At 43.5% G+C, this 17,163-nt stretch overlaps 1 protein-coding gene and 1 pseudogene across 1 annotated transcript in view; one reads left to right on the plus strand and one right to left on the minus strand.

The window, feature by feature from the left end:
* Nucleotides 1-722: 722 nt before the first annotated feature.
* On the minus strand, nucleotides 723-1,383 carry LOC147463194 (uncharacterized; annotated as a pseudogene).
* A 9,522-nt stretch (nucleotides 1,384-10,905) lies between these two features.
* The window catches only part of LOC147463195 (protein YIP4b-like), a 65,755-nt gene continuing 59,497 nt past the window's right edge, over nucleotides 10,906-17,163 (plus strand). Inside the window, exon 1 of the mRNA XM_086487704.1 lies at nucleotides 10,906-11,539. Within this exon, the coding sequence (XP_086343830.1) occupies nucleotides 11,024-11,539 (516 nt within the window). The 5' untranslated portion in view covers nucleotides 10,906-11,023. The remainder of the gene's footprint in view (nucleotides 11,540-17,163) is intronic.

Consider the following 17,163-nt stretch of genomic DNA (forward strand, 5'->3'; position numbering starts at 1 on the left):
CCCTAAGGTCTTATTCTCCATTGGTTATCCTTGCTCTTTGATAGACCATCTATCATTTGGGCCCCTTTACCATTGGCCCCGTGTTGAGATAGATCTATAAGCACATGTCTATTTCTTAACCCTTGTTCCCATTTATTCTCCCACATTAAGTAATTATTTTAATATGAGAAAATCATTTGGGTTGGTTGGATATTAGATTTTATGACAGAAAAAGTTCCATCTAGGGACTATGTAATTTAGGACAGAGAGTGCAAGATGAGTCAAAAAATTTGCCCACACCAGTACCACACCTCCAATGCGAGCACTGGGATCCATACAACAAGTGGATGCAAAGAGCTCAAAAATTCAATGTATAGGGCTTGTGTGTTCTTGCACCATGTGACATCCATTACAAATATACACCAATTTTCATGTTCTTATGTAACTTAGATTTGAAAGTGGAATTAAACTAATGCTCAACCTGCTACCATGCAAATCCATCCACATCTAGGTGATATTGTAGCACAATACAAAGTGGAATGGATCAATCTCACAACTCTTGTAATGAAAAATACCACACAATGTTATTTCATCAAAATTTACAACTACATGGAAAGAACAAATGGATTGATCAAAAGAGACTAAGTATTTGCCTAATCCAAAAATCGTCTCAATTTTATCATTTGGCGGTGGACTACATATGTGTTGATCATCATGGTCATCTTGGTCATGGGTATTGTTCTCTAAATGGGAGCCAAGTGATTGAGACCTGCCTTGGGCACTGGCATGCAATGTTCTATGGGTATCATTCTTATAAAAAAAAAAATTACTTGATGACAAAAAAATTCAATATAGCAACTTCCTAGCATCATTATGTCTCTAGACAACACTTGCTTGGACCAGCTAGGACCATCAAATTCGACAAATTCTGCACCACTTGCTATCCCATCTGAGTGAACAACAAATTGTATGTTTTGAGATTAAAATCCTTGAAGAACTCGATCTCATCCCTTTTAGACATTGAAAAGGGAACCCCTCTTAAACTAAAAACTTAAGTATGCTCTGAATGTTCCTTGCCAATTGTGGATTTGGAAGGAGGAAGGTAGCCATAGGCTCCCCCATCCCACCACCCTTCTCTTGCTCTAATACCTCAACCACCACGACTAGGTAGTACTTGTGCTTCTTTTTGTGGAAAACTTCTATGTATCTCTATCCCATGATTTTCTGGTTTATGTGTAGAGCAAGCTCCACTTGCATCAACAAACCAAAGGCACAATACACCTCTCTACAGAAGCTCCCTTGCTTGTGTGTAAGCAAAACATCTACCACATCTAGACCCCTAAAGAAATCATATACATCACTCTTTGTGCAATTGAAAAGAAGACCCCGAATTTGTACAAGCGGGAAGGCCCATCAAAATTACAGAAATGGCATGAACTTGGGACCTTTGAAGATGGGTGGTGGGGATGAGTGCGTAAGATGGAGACTTCGTCATCAAACGACGTCGTGGGAAATGGTGGAGGAGAGGCTTATCCCACATTGTGATGATTTAGATGGCCTGGGGGAGAACCTCCATGGTATGGAGACATGCCCGATGATATAGGAGTTGTACCTGGGTAAGGTGCCATATGAGTTGAGGGTGAGTAAGGTGTGCTTGATAGAGGGTTAACGCTACAACCTAGATTTTTCTTATATCCAGGGTTTATTTTTGATAAGCCGGGACCCATAGAGTTGACGATGGCTCCATTGCTCATGTAATTTGGTTTTACTTCATTGTTATAGCTCATTTCATCCAAAGTTTATTACTTAGCTGGGGTTGGCACCCGGATGTAAAGGATTAGAAGGCACCACTATCACATTCGGTGCATGTTGGGGGTAGGAAGAATATATATAAAAGGCACGGCTCGACGCACTGCCCTGATCCTAGGCAGTAGGGGAAGCACTTGCATAATATAAGTTGAGGGGATGTTCGCAATTACAAAGCAGTTGGAGAGGCAAAGAAGGGCGGGAAAGAAGGTTGATTTGATTGTAGATATTGGCTATGATAGTAGGAATTGAGCATTCAAAAGGCGGTGGTTGAGCCCCCTTGCATAACAAAGGCTGGAAAATTACGTGAGAAGACTGTCACAACAGTGTGAAGACATGCATGCATGAACAAACCAAGCTTCAGAGGAATCAAATCACAAGCCAAATTGCATTGTAGGAAAAGTCTTGCTTTTTGGGTATGATTTTGCTAGTTCGGCTTGTGGACCCATTGTTGTATGTAGCGAAGCTCTTGGGGCCAATGGATAGCTTCTTGCTACATGCTATTCATGCTACTTTATCAAATTTTCTTAGTGCTTTCGAGCGATGCGCTACTATTCTTTTAATTGCCACATGGAACGTTCTATGCTCATAAACACTTGTAAAAATTCATGGTAACGAGATGAGAAGTTGAAGCTGGCGGTGCAAGGACCTACAAATTGCCTTAATTTTGGGGGAGAGAGAGAGAGAGAGAGAGAGAGAGAGAGAGAGAGAGATGAAACCCACTTGCTTCGCCCTTAGGTCTCATCCACGATAAGTAGGAGCATCTCCACACTCCCAATCCTACACTTAAGTTTTTTGGCATGCTTGTGGAAGTGGCCTTAATGTTTGGTTATGTGTTTTTTGGCTTTGGGAATAAGGTAATGATAAGTTGAAGTGGTGAACCTTAAAATTATTGGTTCCTTCAACACTAAATCATTTTTTGTAGCGATACCCACAATTCCCATGGTTTCTTTAACGCTAAATCATTTTTTATAGCGATACCCACTGTCATAATAACTAATATCTGATTTTCTCATGTCAAACTGATCATTTAATATGGGGAAGTACTGTTAAGTATGGAGCCTGATTTACCCTTGTAATTTTCTGTGGTAAAAGCGCACATTTGTAAGGCCCCCATTACGAGGAGAAGCCATCGTGCGTGAAGGAAAATCACTCACCGGAAACCAAAATTTTCATGGACAAGGATCAGGGGCAACTTTAAAGGCCTCGGGGGCGGAGGCCCCCGAGACTTTTTTTTCCGCCAGAATATTATGGTCAGACGGCGGTCGGAAAACAACCGGTCGGTTGGCCGGTGGCCGGTAGTCAATGGCCGATGGCCGGTGGTCGGAAGTCAATGGCCGGTGGCCGGTGGTCGGAAGTCAATGGCCGGTGGCCGGTGGCCGAATTCAAAAGCGGACTTGTCTTCTCAAGGGCGGCCACACATGGGCGGATTGGAGGGTCCGATTTGGACTTATTCGCACAAGGGCGGCTACACATGGCTGTCTCTCATAAGAGAGGGCAGCCCTTTTGGCCTATAAAAGGAGGCCATTTCTACACACATTTCATAGTGTGAAGTTGATGCAACAAGGTGAGTGTGAGGTGGTGAGAGTGAAGCAAGGCGGGAGCTCCATTAAGGGTATAATCCCTTTGTAAACTACTTCTTGTTTTGAAGTACTAAAGCCATTGAGTGGCTGCTTTCCCGTGGACGTAGCCCACATTGGGTGAACCACGTATATCGTGTGAACTCTCTCTCTCTCTCTCTCTCTCTCTCCCTCTCTCTCTCGACTCTATAATCTCGTGTATATAAATCTGTCTCTCTCCATTAAGTAATCTACTCAATTATCTATTTAGCTACGTCTTATTTCCTAACAACTGGTATCAGAGCAAGGTTTGCTCGTAGCTAAATTATCTCAAGGAAAGGATTCCTTGAATTGAGTGGGAGTTATGGCGGAGGAAGGGAAGCTCAAGATTGAGAAGTTCAACGATAAAAACTACCAACATTGGAAGATGCAGATTGAAGACTATCTCTACCAGAAGGACCTCTATTTGCCACTAGGCGGTCTTGCGAAGAAGCCCGCAACAATGGCAGATGAAGCATGGATTGTCCTTGATCGAAAGGCACTGGGAACAACCCGGTTAAGCTTGGCGTCAACGGTGGCCTTCAATGTTTCGGAGATGAAGACCACGGAGGACTTGATGAAGTCACTTGACGACTTCTACGAGAAACCATCGGCATCCAATAAGGTATTTCTTATGAAGCGCTTGTTCAATCTAAAGATGGCAGAGAATGGTTCAGTTGCAGAACACCTAAATGAATTTAACACAAACATAAGTCAACTTCGATCAGTGAAAATCTCTACCGGATAGTTGGGACAGCCTTGTGATGGCTGTAAGTAATTCTATCTCTGGCACAAATACTCTTAAGTTTGATGATGTTGTGGGTGTTCTCCTAAGCGAGGAAATGCGAAGGAGAAGCACAGGAGAATCATCAAGTGCTGCACTATCAGTGGAAACAAGAGGAAGGCTTAAGGAGAGGTTCAAAAACCAAAAGGGTCGTGATCGCTCAAGGCGGAGCAAGTCACACACAAAGTCAGTTCTTGAATGTTGGAACTGCGGCAAGAAGGGCCACGTCAAGAAGGATTGCTGGTCCAAGAAGAAGAAGGAGACAGAGTCTCAAGACAACAAGCCAACATCGGAGGCCAATGTGGCAGGTAAAGTAGAGCAAGGTGCTCTAATTCTCTCATTAGAAAATGTGTCTAATTTCTGGATAGTAGATTCCGGGGCTTCATTCCATGCGACACCACACAAGCAACATTTCCAAGACTACACCAAAGGTAATTTTGGGTATGTATACTTGGGAGATGATGAAGCTTGTGAGATTGTCGGCAAAGGTACAGTTTCTGTCAAAACTGCTAACGGAAATGAATGGAAGCTTAAAGATGTTAGGCATGTTCCTTCTCTTCGCAAAAATTTGATCTCTACAGGACAATTGGACGATGAAGGTCACAACATTGCATTCGGAAACAAACGGTGGAAGATCTCAAAGGAATCTTTGGTGGTTGCCAAGGGTGAAAAAGTCGGTACACTTTACTTGTGTACTGTTAGCACGCAACCTTCAGCTTGTGCAGCAACTACAGAAGTTGACAGTGCGGTGTGGCACTACCGACTTGGGCATATGAGTGCCAAAGGAATGCAAATCCTTCAAACAAAGAAGCTTCTACCAGGTTTGAAAGAAGTGGACTTAGAGTTCTGCGAAGATTGTGTTTATGGTAAACAAAAGAGGGTAAAATTTCAAAAATCAGAAAATGAAAGAAAAAATAAAAAACTTGAGTTGGTTCATTCTGATGTTTGGGGTCCTGCAAGTACACCATCACTTGGTGGCTCATTGTACTATGTAACATTCATAGACGATGCGATTAGAAAAACATGGGTTTATGTCATGAAGAATAAATCCGATGTATTTTCCATATTTCAAAGGTGGAAAGCCTTTGTGGAGAATGAAACAGGTACCAAGGTTAAATGCCTCAGATCCGACAATGGAGGCGAATATTGCAGCCAAGCTTTTGAAAGCTTTTGTGCTAGCAATGGCATTCGGAGGCAAAGGACAACCCCAAGGACACCTCAACAAAATGGGATTTCAGAAAGGATGAACAGGACAATCATGGAACGAGCACGAAGCATGCGGCTACATGCAGGCCTACCGCTTGAGCTTTGGGCAGAAGCTGTAAGTACGTCTGTGTACTTAATCAATTAGTCACCCTCAACGGCATTGGATGGGGGAGTTCCAGAAGAGGCATGGACAAGTAAACCGGTGAATTATGCATTTCTCAAAGTGTTTGGGTGTGAGGTTTTCATGCACATAGATAGAATCCTAAGATCAAAGTTAGATGCAAAGTCCAAAAAGTGTTTCTTCATTGGCTATGGAGAAGGAGACTTTGGGTATCGCCTATGGAATCCTGAAGATGGTAAAATCTTAAGGAGTAAGGATGTAATTTTTAACGAACAATATATGTACAAAGATTACTTGGAAAGAAAACAAACAAAAGAAACAGGTGATGATTACATGGAGCTTGAGGACGGTGAAGACTCAAGGACTGCAAACGGTGACAATGTGCAACAACGTCAACCAAATGAGGAGCCTCAACCTATTCCCTGAAGATCTACAAGAGCAAGTAGACCTCCAGAAAGGTTTGTTCCTTCCTTCAACCATCTCTTGATCTCAGATTCTGGAGAGCCGGAATCATATGAAGAAGCTATGCAACATGAATCCAAAGAAGAATGGACGAAGAGCATGCAAGTGGAGATGGACTCACTACATCGCAACCAAACATGGGAGTTGGTTGAGTTGCCTAAAGGTAAGCGGGCACTTCAAAACAAATGGGTGTACAAGCTAAAGGAAGAAGAAGGTGGGAAGAAAAGGTACAAGTCTAGGCTTGTGGTAAAAGGTTTTTCTCAAAAGAAAGGTATTGACTTCAATGAAATATTTTCTCCTGTTGTAAAAATAAACTCAATTAGGCTTGTCTTAAGCCTTGTGGCTGCTCATGATCTAAATCTCAAGCAAATGGATGTAAATATGGCATTCCCTCACGCTGACTTAGAGGAGGAAATCTACATGCTTCAACCAAAGGGGTATGAAGTAAAAGGTAAGGAGAAAATGGTTTGCAGATTAAAGAAGAGCTTGTATGGTTTAAAGCAAGCATCAAGACAATGGTACTTGAAGTTTGATCGATGGATGTTGGATCATGGATTCACAAGATGCAACTCGGATCACTGCGTCTACACGGAGAATTTGGGAGATGGGAAATTCATCATCCTAATGTTGTATGTTGTTGACCTGTTGATTGCAAGTGCTAACATGCAGGACATCAAAGACCTAAAAGAGGAGCTGTCCAAATCTTTTTCAATGAAAGATTTAGGTGCTGCAAAGAGGATACTTTGTATGAAAATATCAAGGGACAGGACGAAGAAGACAATAAAGCTATCTCAGGAAGATTACATCAAGAAGGTACTAGAAAGATTTGCGATGCAAAATGCAAAACCAGTTTCTACACCTTTGGCTGGTCATTTTAAACTAACGAAGGATATGTGTCCAAAGACACAAGAGGAGATAGCCTATATGTCTAAAGTTCCATATGCTGCAGCGGTAGGTTCTCTAATGTATGCTATGGTATGGACAAGGCCAGACATTGCACATGCAGTGGGAGTTGTGAGTAGGTTCATGGACAACCCAGGTAAAGAGCATTGGCAAGCTGTGAAGTGGATACTTAGGTATCTAAAAGGGACAACAACAAATGCTTTGTATTTTGGAGGAACTGATATTTTTCTAGAAGGGTATGCTGATGCAGATATGGCAGGTGACAAAGATACTCGAAGGATCACTACTGGCTATGTGTTCACGGTTGGAGGCACAGCAGTAAGCTGGGCTTCAAAGCTGCAGAAAGTGGTTTCACTTTCTACCACGGAAGCAGAGTATGTAGCAATGACGGAGGCAAGCAAAGAAATTCTGTGGCTTCACAGATTCTTAGAAGAGCTTGGATTCAAACAAGACAATTGTGTCTTGTACAGTGATAGCCAAAGCGCTATCCATCTTGCGAAGAACTCAGCCTTTCATTCAAGGACAAAGCACATTGAGGTGAGATATCACTTCATACGCACTCTTTTGGAAGAGGGACAACTAAAGCTAGGAAAGGTGCATACAAGTGAAAATCCTGCAGACATGTTTACAAAGGTGGTCAACAAGGAGAAGTTGAGCTTTTGCTCATCTTCAATCGGCATTCAAGGATAAGAAGCCATAATAGAAAGCAGTCACAGGTTTGGTTTGGAGATCAGTCTCCAAGTGGGAGATTGTTAAGTATAGAGCCTGATTTACCCTTGTAATTTTCTGTGGTAAAAGCGCACATTTGTAAGGCCCCCATTATGAGGAGAAGCCATCGTGCGTGAAGGAAAATCACTCACCGGAAACCAAAATTTTCACGGACAAGGATCAGGGGCAACTTTAAAGGCCTCGGGAGCGGAGGCCCCCGAGACTTTTTTTTCCGCCGGAATATTATGGTCGGACGGCGGCCGGAAAGTGGTCGGAAAACAATCGGTCGGTTGGCCGGTGGCCGGTAGTCAATGGCCGATGGCCGGTGGTCGGAAGTCAATGGTCGGTGGCCGGTGGTCGGAAGTCAATGGCCGGTGGCCGATGGCCGAATTCAAAAGCGGACTTGTCTTCTCAAGGGCGGCCACACATGGGCGGATTGGAGGGTCCGATTTGGACTTATTCGCACAAGGGCGGCTACACATGGCTGTCTCTCATAAGAGAGGGCAGCCCTTTTGGCCTATAAAAGGAGGCCATTTCTACACACATTTCATAGTGTGAAGTTGATGCAACAAGGTGAGTGTGAGGTGGTGAGAGTGAAGCAAGGCGGGAGCTCCATTAAGGGTATAATCCCTTTGTAAACTACTTCTTGTTTTGAAGTACTAAAGCCATTGAGTGGCTGCTTTCCCGTGGACGTAGCCCACATTGGGTGAACCACGTATATCGTGTGAACTCTCTCTCTCTCTCTACTCTATAATCTCGTGTATATAAATCTGTCTCTCTCCATTAAGTAATCTACTCAATTATCTATTTAGCTACGTCTTATTTCCTAACAAGTACCAAGAAAGCTAGATATTGGTTAAGTTGGCAGACCGGTCACAATAGGGATCCAAAGGAGGGAAAATAGGGATCCAAAGGGGGGGTCATTTGCAAAAGAGCAATGTGCAACAATGGACTTCAAAGACCTTAGGGTTCACCCCATTAAGACTTCCAAAATGCTAAGGTTCCAAAATTCAAAGGTAAGGCCCAATGGTCAAAACCTAGGAAATATTGGATGCTTGTGGGAAGACTTAGAAGTCTTCCCACATCCCTATCCTTCAGGGGCGAGCCCTTTTAGTAGGGGATGAGAGAGAAACACACACACACTCTTGCAAGCTCCCTTTACACAAAGGGCATAGTGGACACATGTCAGCTCCCTAGGCCAGTTGCCCCCAAGGTGCATTCAAATCCAATTGGATGGCCATAGAGGTGGACCAATGACAATTAGGCTAGAGTACATTTAGTTTAATTCATTTAAAAACACTTGATAAAAGAACCAATAGAAATTAAGCTCTCTAGAAGACTATTGGACAGTCTCCCAAGGGGTCCAATGAGCATTCAATAGCCCAATGGCTTGCCTGATTCCTATTGGCCAGAAGACTAAGGGGTCCAATGAGAGTTTAATTGCATTAATTAAATACCTAAAGCTCTCACAAAAGTGGAACGGGGGACACATGTAACAAGGCTATCACTTATGCTTCTTAATTATCATTGGCTAAGCTTTGCAGTCCAATAGGATGCCAGCATGAGTAACAAGCAAGAGGGGTCGACCAAGAGAGAGAGAGGGCTGATTTTGGCAAGGCATTATCACACACACACACTCACACAATCTCATGTGTGGAATAAAGAAGACTATCTCCTTCTCAAGCTTTAATGGAAAGCTCATCATCTACTCCAAGCTTGTGAGAAGGGAAGCCTACTTGGCTTTGTGATGCAAATCCAACCAAGAGTCAAGCTCTAATGCATGCTCATCTCCTCTACCATGCTAATTATTAAGCTATGATAAGCTATTATGAGTGATTATGTGAGGAGACATACTTCTTTCTCGTAAGAATACTCCTTCTTCCTCTCGATCTACTCTCATACCCGGCTAGCTCTCACCATCTTCGAAGGTGTGTGAGGTCTTGGGTCTTAGACCATGAGGGAATTGATGTTGTGTTTTATAAGTGTGAGTTGGTGCTTGAAGCTTCCATCTTCATTGCACCAGCAAGTGATTAAAGGAACACAAAGTATTGTGTTGTAAAATGTCTCCCTTGATGGGGGAAACCTATAATACAAAGCCTTTTGGAGGGGGGACCGGCTCCATGTAAATCTGGTCCTCGAGTGTTGTCAATAGCTTAATTTCTCTCTCTTTTTGAAGTATTGTTCATGCCTATCTAACTAGGTGTTATGCTTTTGTTGCTCTCTCCATCCAAGCACTCTTGCTATGCTCATCAGGAATCTATTCTAATGAAATGCTCACTATGTGTATGTTATTTTCCACTACACACAAGTTACTAGACCATTAAATGTTACACCCACAGTTCCCACGGTTCCTTTAATGCTAAATCTTAAACTTGATAAAATCAATCCTGCACTCATTTCTTTAACACATCTCTCTCTCTCTCTCTCTCTCTCACACACACACACACACACACACACACGCACCTCTCTATTTGACATGCCACAAATATTGAGGGGATCAAGGGTGGGGGTGAATATGGTGATTGTGGGTGAAATCAGATCATCGTATGCATGTGTTGTAAATTGGGGGTAGGCAAAATGAAAATCTGGGCCTGAGTTCCCCCCCCCCCACTTCGAGATTTGAACCTGTGACATGTCACTTGGCAGCTCGATGCCCTAACCATCATCCATGCGTGCTTCTTGAAAATAATGGAAGTCCACATGGTTTTGTAAACACTAGCCATTGTAAATTTGATAAATTTGTGTGCTCATGCGACATTTGTAAATTTAGGGCTCCAGATCCATTGCCCTGATTTCACCTGCGATCGTCAAATGCACCCCCACTCTTGATCCACTCAATATTCGCGGGTGTCAAATAGAGAGGAAGGAGGCGCGCACACGTGCACACACAAAGTTAGATACTTTAATTTCATTGGTTCCTTTCGCTCATTTATTGAAGGCATGCCATCTTAAATGATTTCTTATGCTTGTTATATATGCTACTATAGTATATGTTACAACCTTCCAAATACTTCACAATTTGTCCATCTTTTACTTTCGATTTGGAATCAACACATGAGATTTTTCCTTTTTTGGAGATTAAGGGGACCTATCTGAGTTATCTAAACTAACATAATATGGTGAAAGGGGGAGCCCTTTACACGTGTCGAAATCTGCGACATGAAGGCTATAACTCCAAAACTGAAAGAAACCCCCGTGCATGCGATAAAGAGAGAGAGAAAGAGAAAGAGGACGCCGAAGGTCGTACTAGTCTTCCCTTAATTTGATTCTTCTCTTAACTTGATGAGAACTAATGACTCTTAACTTGATGGGAACTAATGAGGTCTCTCTCTATTCAATTCGTTAGGCCAAATGTGAATGTGCAACCCAGCTCAGATCTTGCGCAGCAACGAAACGAAGCAGCTTGCTAGTACGTGAGCATCAGGCGGAAGCCCCCCAGGCAATTGAAGAGGCGCGATGTCGCACAGCGACACGATTCCTCTGAATACGTCGTCTCAATCGGACATTGATGAGATCGAGAGCCTCTTTTTTGTGCAGCAGCAGCAGGAGCAGCATGCGCCATCGCCCATGCAGTACCCTGGGTCGGTACCTGCTGCAAAACCTTCAAGTCCTCCGCGCGCCTCCATTCCGGTAAGTACTTCCATATCAGTACCCTCAGCGTTGCCTACCCCCAAAACGCCTGCACCTGCTGGACCCCCTCCTCCCATCAACACCACCTCGGCTCCTGATTTTGGCGCACGCGCTCCCACTGGATTTGGGGGTGGTCCCTCTGCCAATACTCTTACAGAACCAGTTTGGCTCACCATTAAGCGAGATCTTGTTCGTGTGGGCACCAACCTCCGGCATGTTGTCTTCCCCAACCCTTACCGCGAGGATCCTGGCCAAGCTTTGCGTGATTGGGATCTTTGGGGGCCCTTCTTTTTTATAGTCTTCCTTGGTGTGGCCATCTCATACTCAGCATCTACAGACAATGTAAGTTCAAACTTTCTTGTAGCATCAAATTTCTCAAACATTAAACAACACTAGATAGTTTGAATTTAGCTGTTTGAGCGTTTGGTGTGATACTTTTGGCAAATTTAGAATCATAGAGACGTAACGCTCAGCAAATGCATTAATGCAAGCCTTGAAGAAAAAGGTGCATAAGTTCAGAGTGTTTTTTAGTTCTGGAAGTTCAGAGCTCTGGAAAAACTTTGCAACTAACCAAGTCCAACCACCTGATACTGCTTTAGGCTTCAACATTTGTGAGTTTTTGTTGCAAACTCCAAGAGATAGACTCCTAATCCCAGGATGAACAAATACCTTGTTGTAGAGATCTGTATGCCAACTTGCCAATGCCTCCTTTTTGTCTGCTTCCTTGGAAACTTTTAAGCACTTAAAGGTTACCGTCAACAGATCATGTCAAAGTCATAGTAGTGTCGAAGTTTCCTGTTGGTGAGTTTTCAAATGTTCACACTGCGAAGTCAACACAACATCCAATTCTATGTGGTCATGAGTTTTTCAAGGCTAACCTATAAACCTTGACGAAAGTCCAGTTGTGATTCGTGAAGCGAGATTCCATCTTTTTAGCAATTGTTACACAAAACCAACTATCTTTTTGGTCCACGATCATCTATCAACTGAAAATAACAAGTGTCAAAAGCTTCAAATTTGGATCATGTAGTGATGTAGAATGTTACGGAATATAGGCCTTCATAAGGACGTCCCATGTGAGATCAAAATGCTTGTTTGAATTCGGCTAGTCTCAGTAAAGAGAAATTGAAGAAGCCAAAGCCATGCAGTTTAGCTTTGTCTTTCATATATGGCAGCTCGGCTGTTCTACCTACTTAGCTCTTTACTTCTTAGGGAATACGTTATGTCATCGATAGCATTGGGACCAAGGAGCACGCATTGCATGCACAAATAGGTGCATAGAGCACACTGTGTGTGCAAAGCTTGGGGTGTCCATGCGGGATTTGAGGAGGCGTAGAAGGCCATTAGTGGTGTGCACTGTGTAGCCTAGTACATCGTAGGCTTGGGTCAGGTCCAAGCCGAAATGATATAAGCATGGGACTCGTGTGGTTTGGTGGACAGTTCTAGGTAATGCTCCAAGATACAAAGCTCATAGGAAGACTTTTTGACAAGAGGCTATGATGCCTAGGATTCCACATATGTTTCATTGGTATTAGAGCACGTAGTAATTTGTATGGTGGGATTTTGTACACATACACACATAGGTGGTGTCTTCCCTTACTCTCCTATCTTCTTGTCACGTCATCTATAGCATCGAGATCGAGGACCATGCATGGCATGCGTAGCTAGATGTATAGAGCACTCCGTGGAGTCCACATAAAATTTGAGGCAGCCTAGACGGCCATAGAGGTGTGTAGCCCGACGCACCGTAGGCTTGGGTCATGTCTGTCCAAGTGCGAACAGCCAGGCCAAGATCATATAAGCATGGGAGTCCTGTGGTTGGGTGGAGAGTTCTAGCTAGTGCTCTATGGTAGAGAGCTCACAGGAAGAGTATCAAAGGCGCAGAGTAATAGGGTGAATTGGGTGATGATCCTGTTTGCAACCGCGAACAAACCTCTTTTCGTGACCAGGCAGCCAAGGGATCTTGGATCTATTGCGATATATCTCCATTTCCTCCAATCGCGTATTGCCCACCGAATGAGCCAGGGCACCTGATTTGCAATGCAAACCACACGGTGCCGGGGGGGGGGGGGGGGGGGGGGGGGGGGGGGGACAATTGTCACAAACGGGAGCGCACACGAATAATCAACAAGCTGAAAATAAATAGACTTTCAACCAAAAAAGACGAGGGAGAAGATTGACACAATATTGGGGACAACAGAAGATGGTTTGGTCTCCCCCTCTTAAAGAGATTCTTTATTGCGGAGAATCTTTTTATAAGCACAAGAACCGGAGTAACCTCTCTGTTCTAAATCTGAGACTCGATGGTCAATTTCTTCTCGTGTGGAAAATTTCGAGAGACGATGTCTCAATTCTGTTTCCGTCTTTACTTGGAGCGTAAAGCTCCGCAGACCGTTCTTGATTTCGTTTCCGGAATCCATGAGCATAGGGCGAGGCCTCCTCGCTCCTCCGTGAGACGGAGTACTTGCGAAAGCACAAACACAAAACAATTACTCGTATAGCGTATTCACAATTGGTACCTTTTGCTCCGAGTGCGGAAAAAATGACCTTTGCACGTTGTCTTCGCACGTTCGCTTGCGGATTTCTGATGCAGATTCCTCAGGTGATAGCAATGGCAAAACTGGCTTACTGAAGGAGAGAGCTGGCTGAATTTATAGGCTCTTGAAATTGGCAGAAATAGGGTGTGGAAAGCCGACAGGAATAGCTGTTGAGGTAGCGTTAGAAGAGGGGGAGGGCTGGCGGCCAATTTGGGAGCGAGAGAGATAGAGGAGTTTGGACACTTATTTTCAGCCGATAGGCCAGCGCTGCTCTTTTGATTTTGAAGCCTTACTTTATTTTAATCATTGGCTGCACACTTATTAAGTGGGTGGCTGGTCAATGTTTAAAAATTGTGTGAACTTGTTTAAGAACTCAGCGAGCTGAAAATTGATGCCACTCAACACTTCCCAGGCGTCCCTCAATGCAGTTCTCAAGCACAGATGCAATGCAAACACAAATTCTAGATGCTTTCCGTGAAAACACTCAATATTCCGCTTTCTAGAAAAAGCTTCTCAGAACCCATTTATATTCTTGTGCCTGTGTCTTTACGTGTATTCCTTTTTCCAGTTTGGATTTCTTGCCAGATCAATGGAGTATTCTCTTTCCGATGCTCTTGTCACCCATCAGTGACGCATTAGGAATATCCCCTTCCCTGTCTCTCCCACCGAACCAACGATACAACCCCTTCGTGATGCTTAATGTCACCCATCATATGACACATCAGAGTTGTCTGTTCCTGATGGCTTTTATCAATTACAGTAGATCTACAGTTCCTAACCTTTACGGTTCAAGTGCACGCATCTAAATATCCCGATTTCAATAAATAGAAATTACTCAAAAAAAAAGAAATAGTCCATTTAGCAACATCTCTCTTGGCTTCCAGACAGTTGAGGCAACACTCTTGGGATACAATGCTAATTCCTGCTCGGTCATCCACTGAGCGTTTAGAGTAGAATAATTCTTGAACTTTACCAAATACTTTTGTGTAATCTTTTCGGACTTTAGTGGTCGCTCCTAATGATGAATGATCTACTCCGGTTGGAGTATTTCTCCTGTTTTCTCAACCTCGGGAGATTCCTCAGCAATAGGCTGACTTGGAGGTAGTCCTACATATGGCCGGAGTAAAATAACATGGAAAGCATTATGTATCCTCCAATTAGCTCTAATTTGAATGTCACATCGTTCACTTGGTTAATTATCTTAAATGGTCCATAATAACGATAGGAAAGTTGGACCACTTTCCCTTTATGAGTCGCTTGTTTCTTTAGTCTTGCTCTCTCAAACTTGAGTAAGACCAATTGACCGACTATTAAGTCCAAATTCCTTAGCTGCTTGTTCGCAGAGTTCTTATGTTTTTCTTGAGAGCGTAAAATTGCTCTAACTTGCCCGTAGGCCGTGGCCATATCCCGGACAAACTCATTCGCTACAAATATCTTATCCTTCGTTAAAAGGATTGGTGGAAGTGAAGGCTTATCATAAAGAATCTCAAATGGTGCTTTCCTCGTAGATGAATGTACGGTATTGTTATATGCGTATAGCGTACTCGACGAGGGGCAAATACTTCTCCCAGTCAGACTGTCTGACACGTAGGATTTCAACATATCCGACACTGTGGAATTGGCGATCTCACTCTGCCCATTCGTTTGGGGATGATATGCAGAAGAAAAATTCAACTTCGTGCCAAGGTTATCAAACAAGGCACGCCAAAAATAATAAGACTTTAAATATTTCCTGTCATCCGAGGAACTCGATCACTCACAATAGACTTGGGCATCCCATGATGCTCAAAGATCTGTGCTAAAAAAGTCCTAGCCATATGATCCGCTTTGATGTTTTTCTAGACTGGAATAAAATGAGCTTGCTTGCTAAATCTGTCCACAATTGTCTAGATCGCATCATTTCCGGTTTGAGTTTTTGGGAGATCCAGAATAAATTCCATGGCAATACTCTCCCAGGGTTGATCAGGTATAGGTAAAGGTTGGAGTAACCCAGTTGTCTTATGCAGATCGTACTTTCTTTTTGGCAAACCAAACATTCTGTGACTTACTGATCGATGTCTGCTTTAAGGCTTGGCCAAAAGAAATATCTTTCCAATGCTAAAGTCGTAGGGAGAATACCCTGGTGACCGGCATAAGGCGAAGCATGTGCTTTTTTCATGATTTTCTTCCTCAATGGCATTGCCACGCAAATTGCTTGGTGGTGGTAGAGGTAACCATCCCAAATGGAATAGGGATATTCATTTTCTCCGTTGTGTAACTTGCTCCAAACGGAGGAGAAGTCTGGGTCGTTCGGATACAAATCCGGAAGTGATTTTGGTTCTTGGTGATACTGAAGTAATTGCATTCACCCTAGGCAGTGTAGACAATGCGTCGGCAGTCACTTGTTTACTCCGAGCCATATGAAGGATCTGAAAGTGAAACATGGGCAAAAAGTTGGTTCATCTCATTTGCTTCTGAGATAGTTTCCGTTGCGTGAGAAAATATCGCAAACTCTGACAATCGGTTTTGATCACAAAATCCGCTTCTAGAAGATAATGCTTCTAGGGAGACAAGGCGTGAATCACAGCCATAAGTTCCTTCTTGTAGATCGATGCATACACTTCTACATCCTTAAGCCGTCTACTTTCATAAGCCACTGCTTGGGCTTCCTGGTTGAGCATTGCACCGATGGGTCCGATGTCACAAACTGGTGACGTGGCAAGCCCTCGGACACTGCTGGCAGGCTCCGTAAAATGCGTCGATAGGTTGACGTGGCAAACTGTACGGACGCCCGCAATTTTCGTTGCCTGATGACGTGGCAGAATTTTCACAAAACGCACTGGTCTCTGCAATTAATGTTGGCCAGCTTTTGGGAATAATGCTTTTGAGTTTGAGAAGCTTTTGTGTTAACATTTTTGGGGCTCTGCTTTTGGGTATCCCTTGTAAGAATAAATAAGCCTCAGGGGCTCACTTCTCTGGGCATCTGGACGCAGAGATTGAGATTGAGCACCCGTGGGCTCTTGTACTTTGCACACAGATTAATATAAGAAGAAATATTGAAAGGGGCGCCAGTCTTTGGGGCCAATACCTTTTGGCACGGAACTACGCGGGGCCATATCGTCTTTTGTGAATTGTTTTAAAGTGAATCTCTACTGTGTCGCGGTAGAATCTTGACTTGGGGTGTCCAAGTTGGTTACAGTGGTATTAGAGCACGGCCGATTTCTCTTCTACCGAGAAATCCGATCCTTTTCTTGCGACACTTATGGATTCCAAGAAGAATCAGTTGACTTCTTCTGCATTTGCTGATGCGGGAGGAGGTCACGAAGAAGATTCAACCGAATTAACAGAGGAAGAGTACGGGCCGCCTCGGCTTACTCAGTACGAACTTCGAAGAGATGGAATGTTGACAGCAGGTTGACGAGTGCACAAAGCAGATGATTAAATTTGCAA

This window comes from Adiantum capillus-veneris, chromosome 2 (genome assembly GCF_014529385.1).
Source record: "Adiantum capillus-veneris isolate H3 chromosome 2, ASM1452938v2, whole genome shotgun sequence".
NCBI classification, from domain to species: Eukaryota; Viridiplantae; Streptophyta; class Polypodiopsida; order Polypodiales; family Pteridaceae; genus Adiantum; species Adiantum capillus-veneris.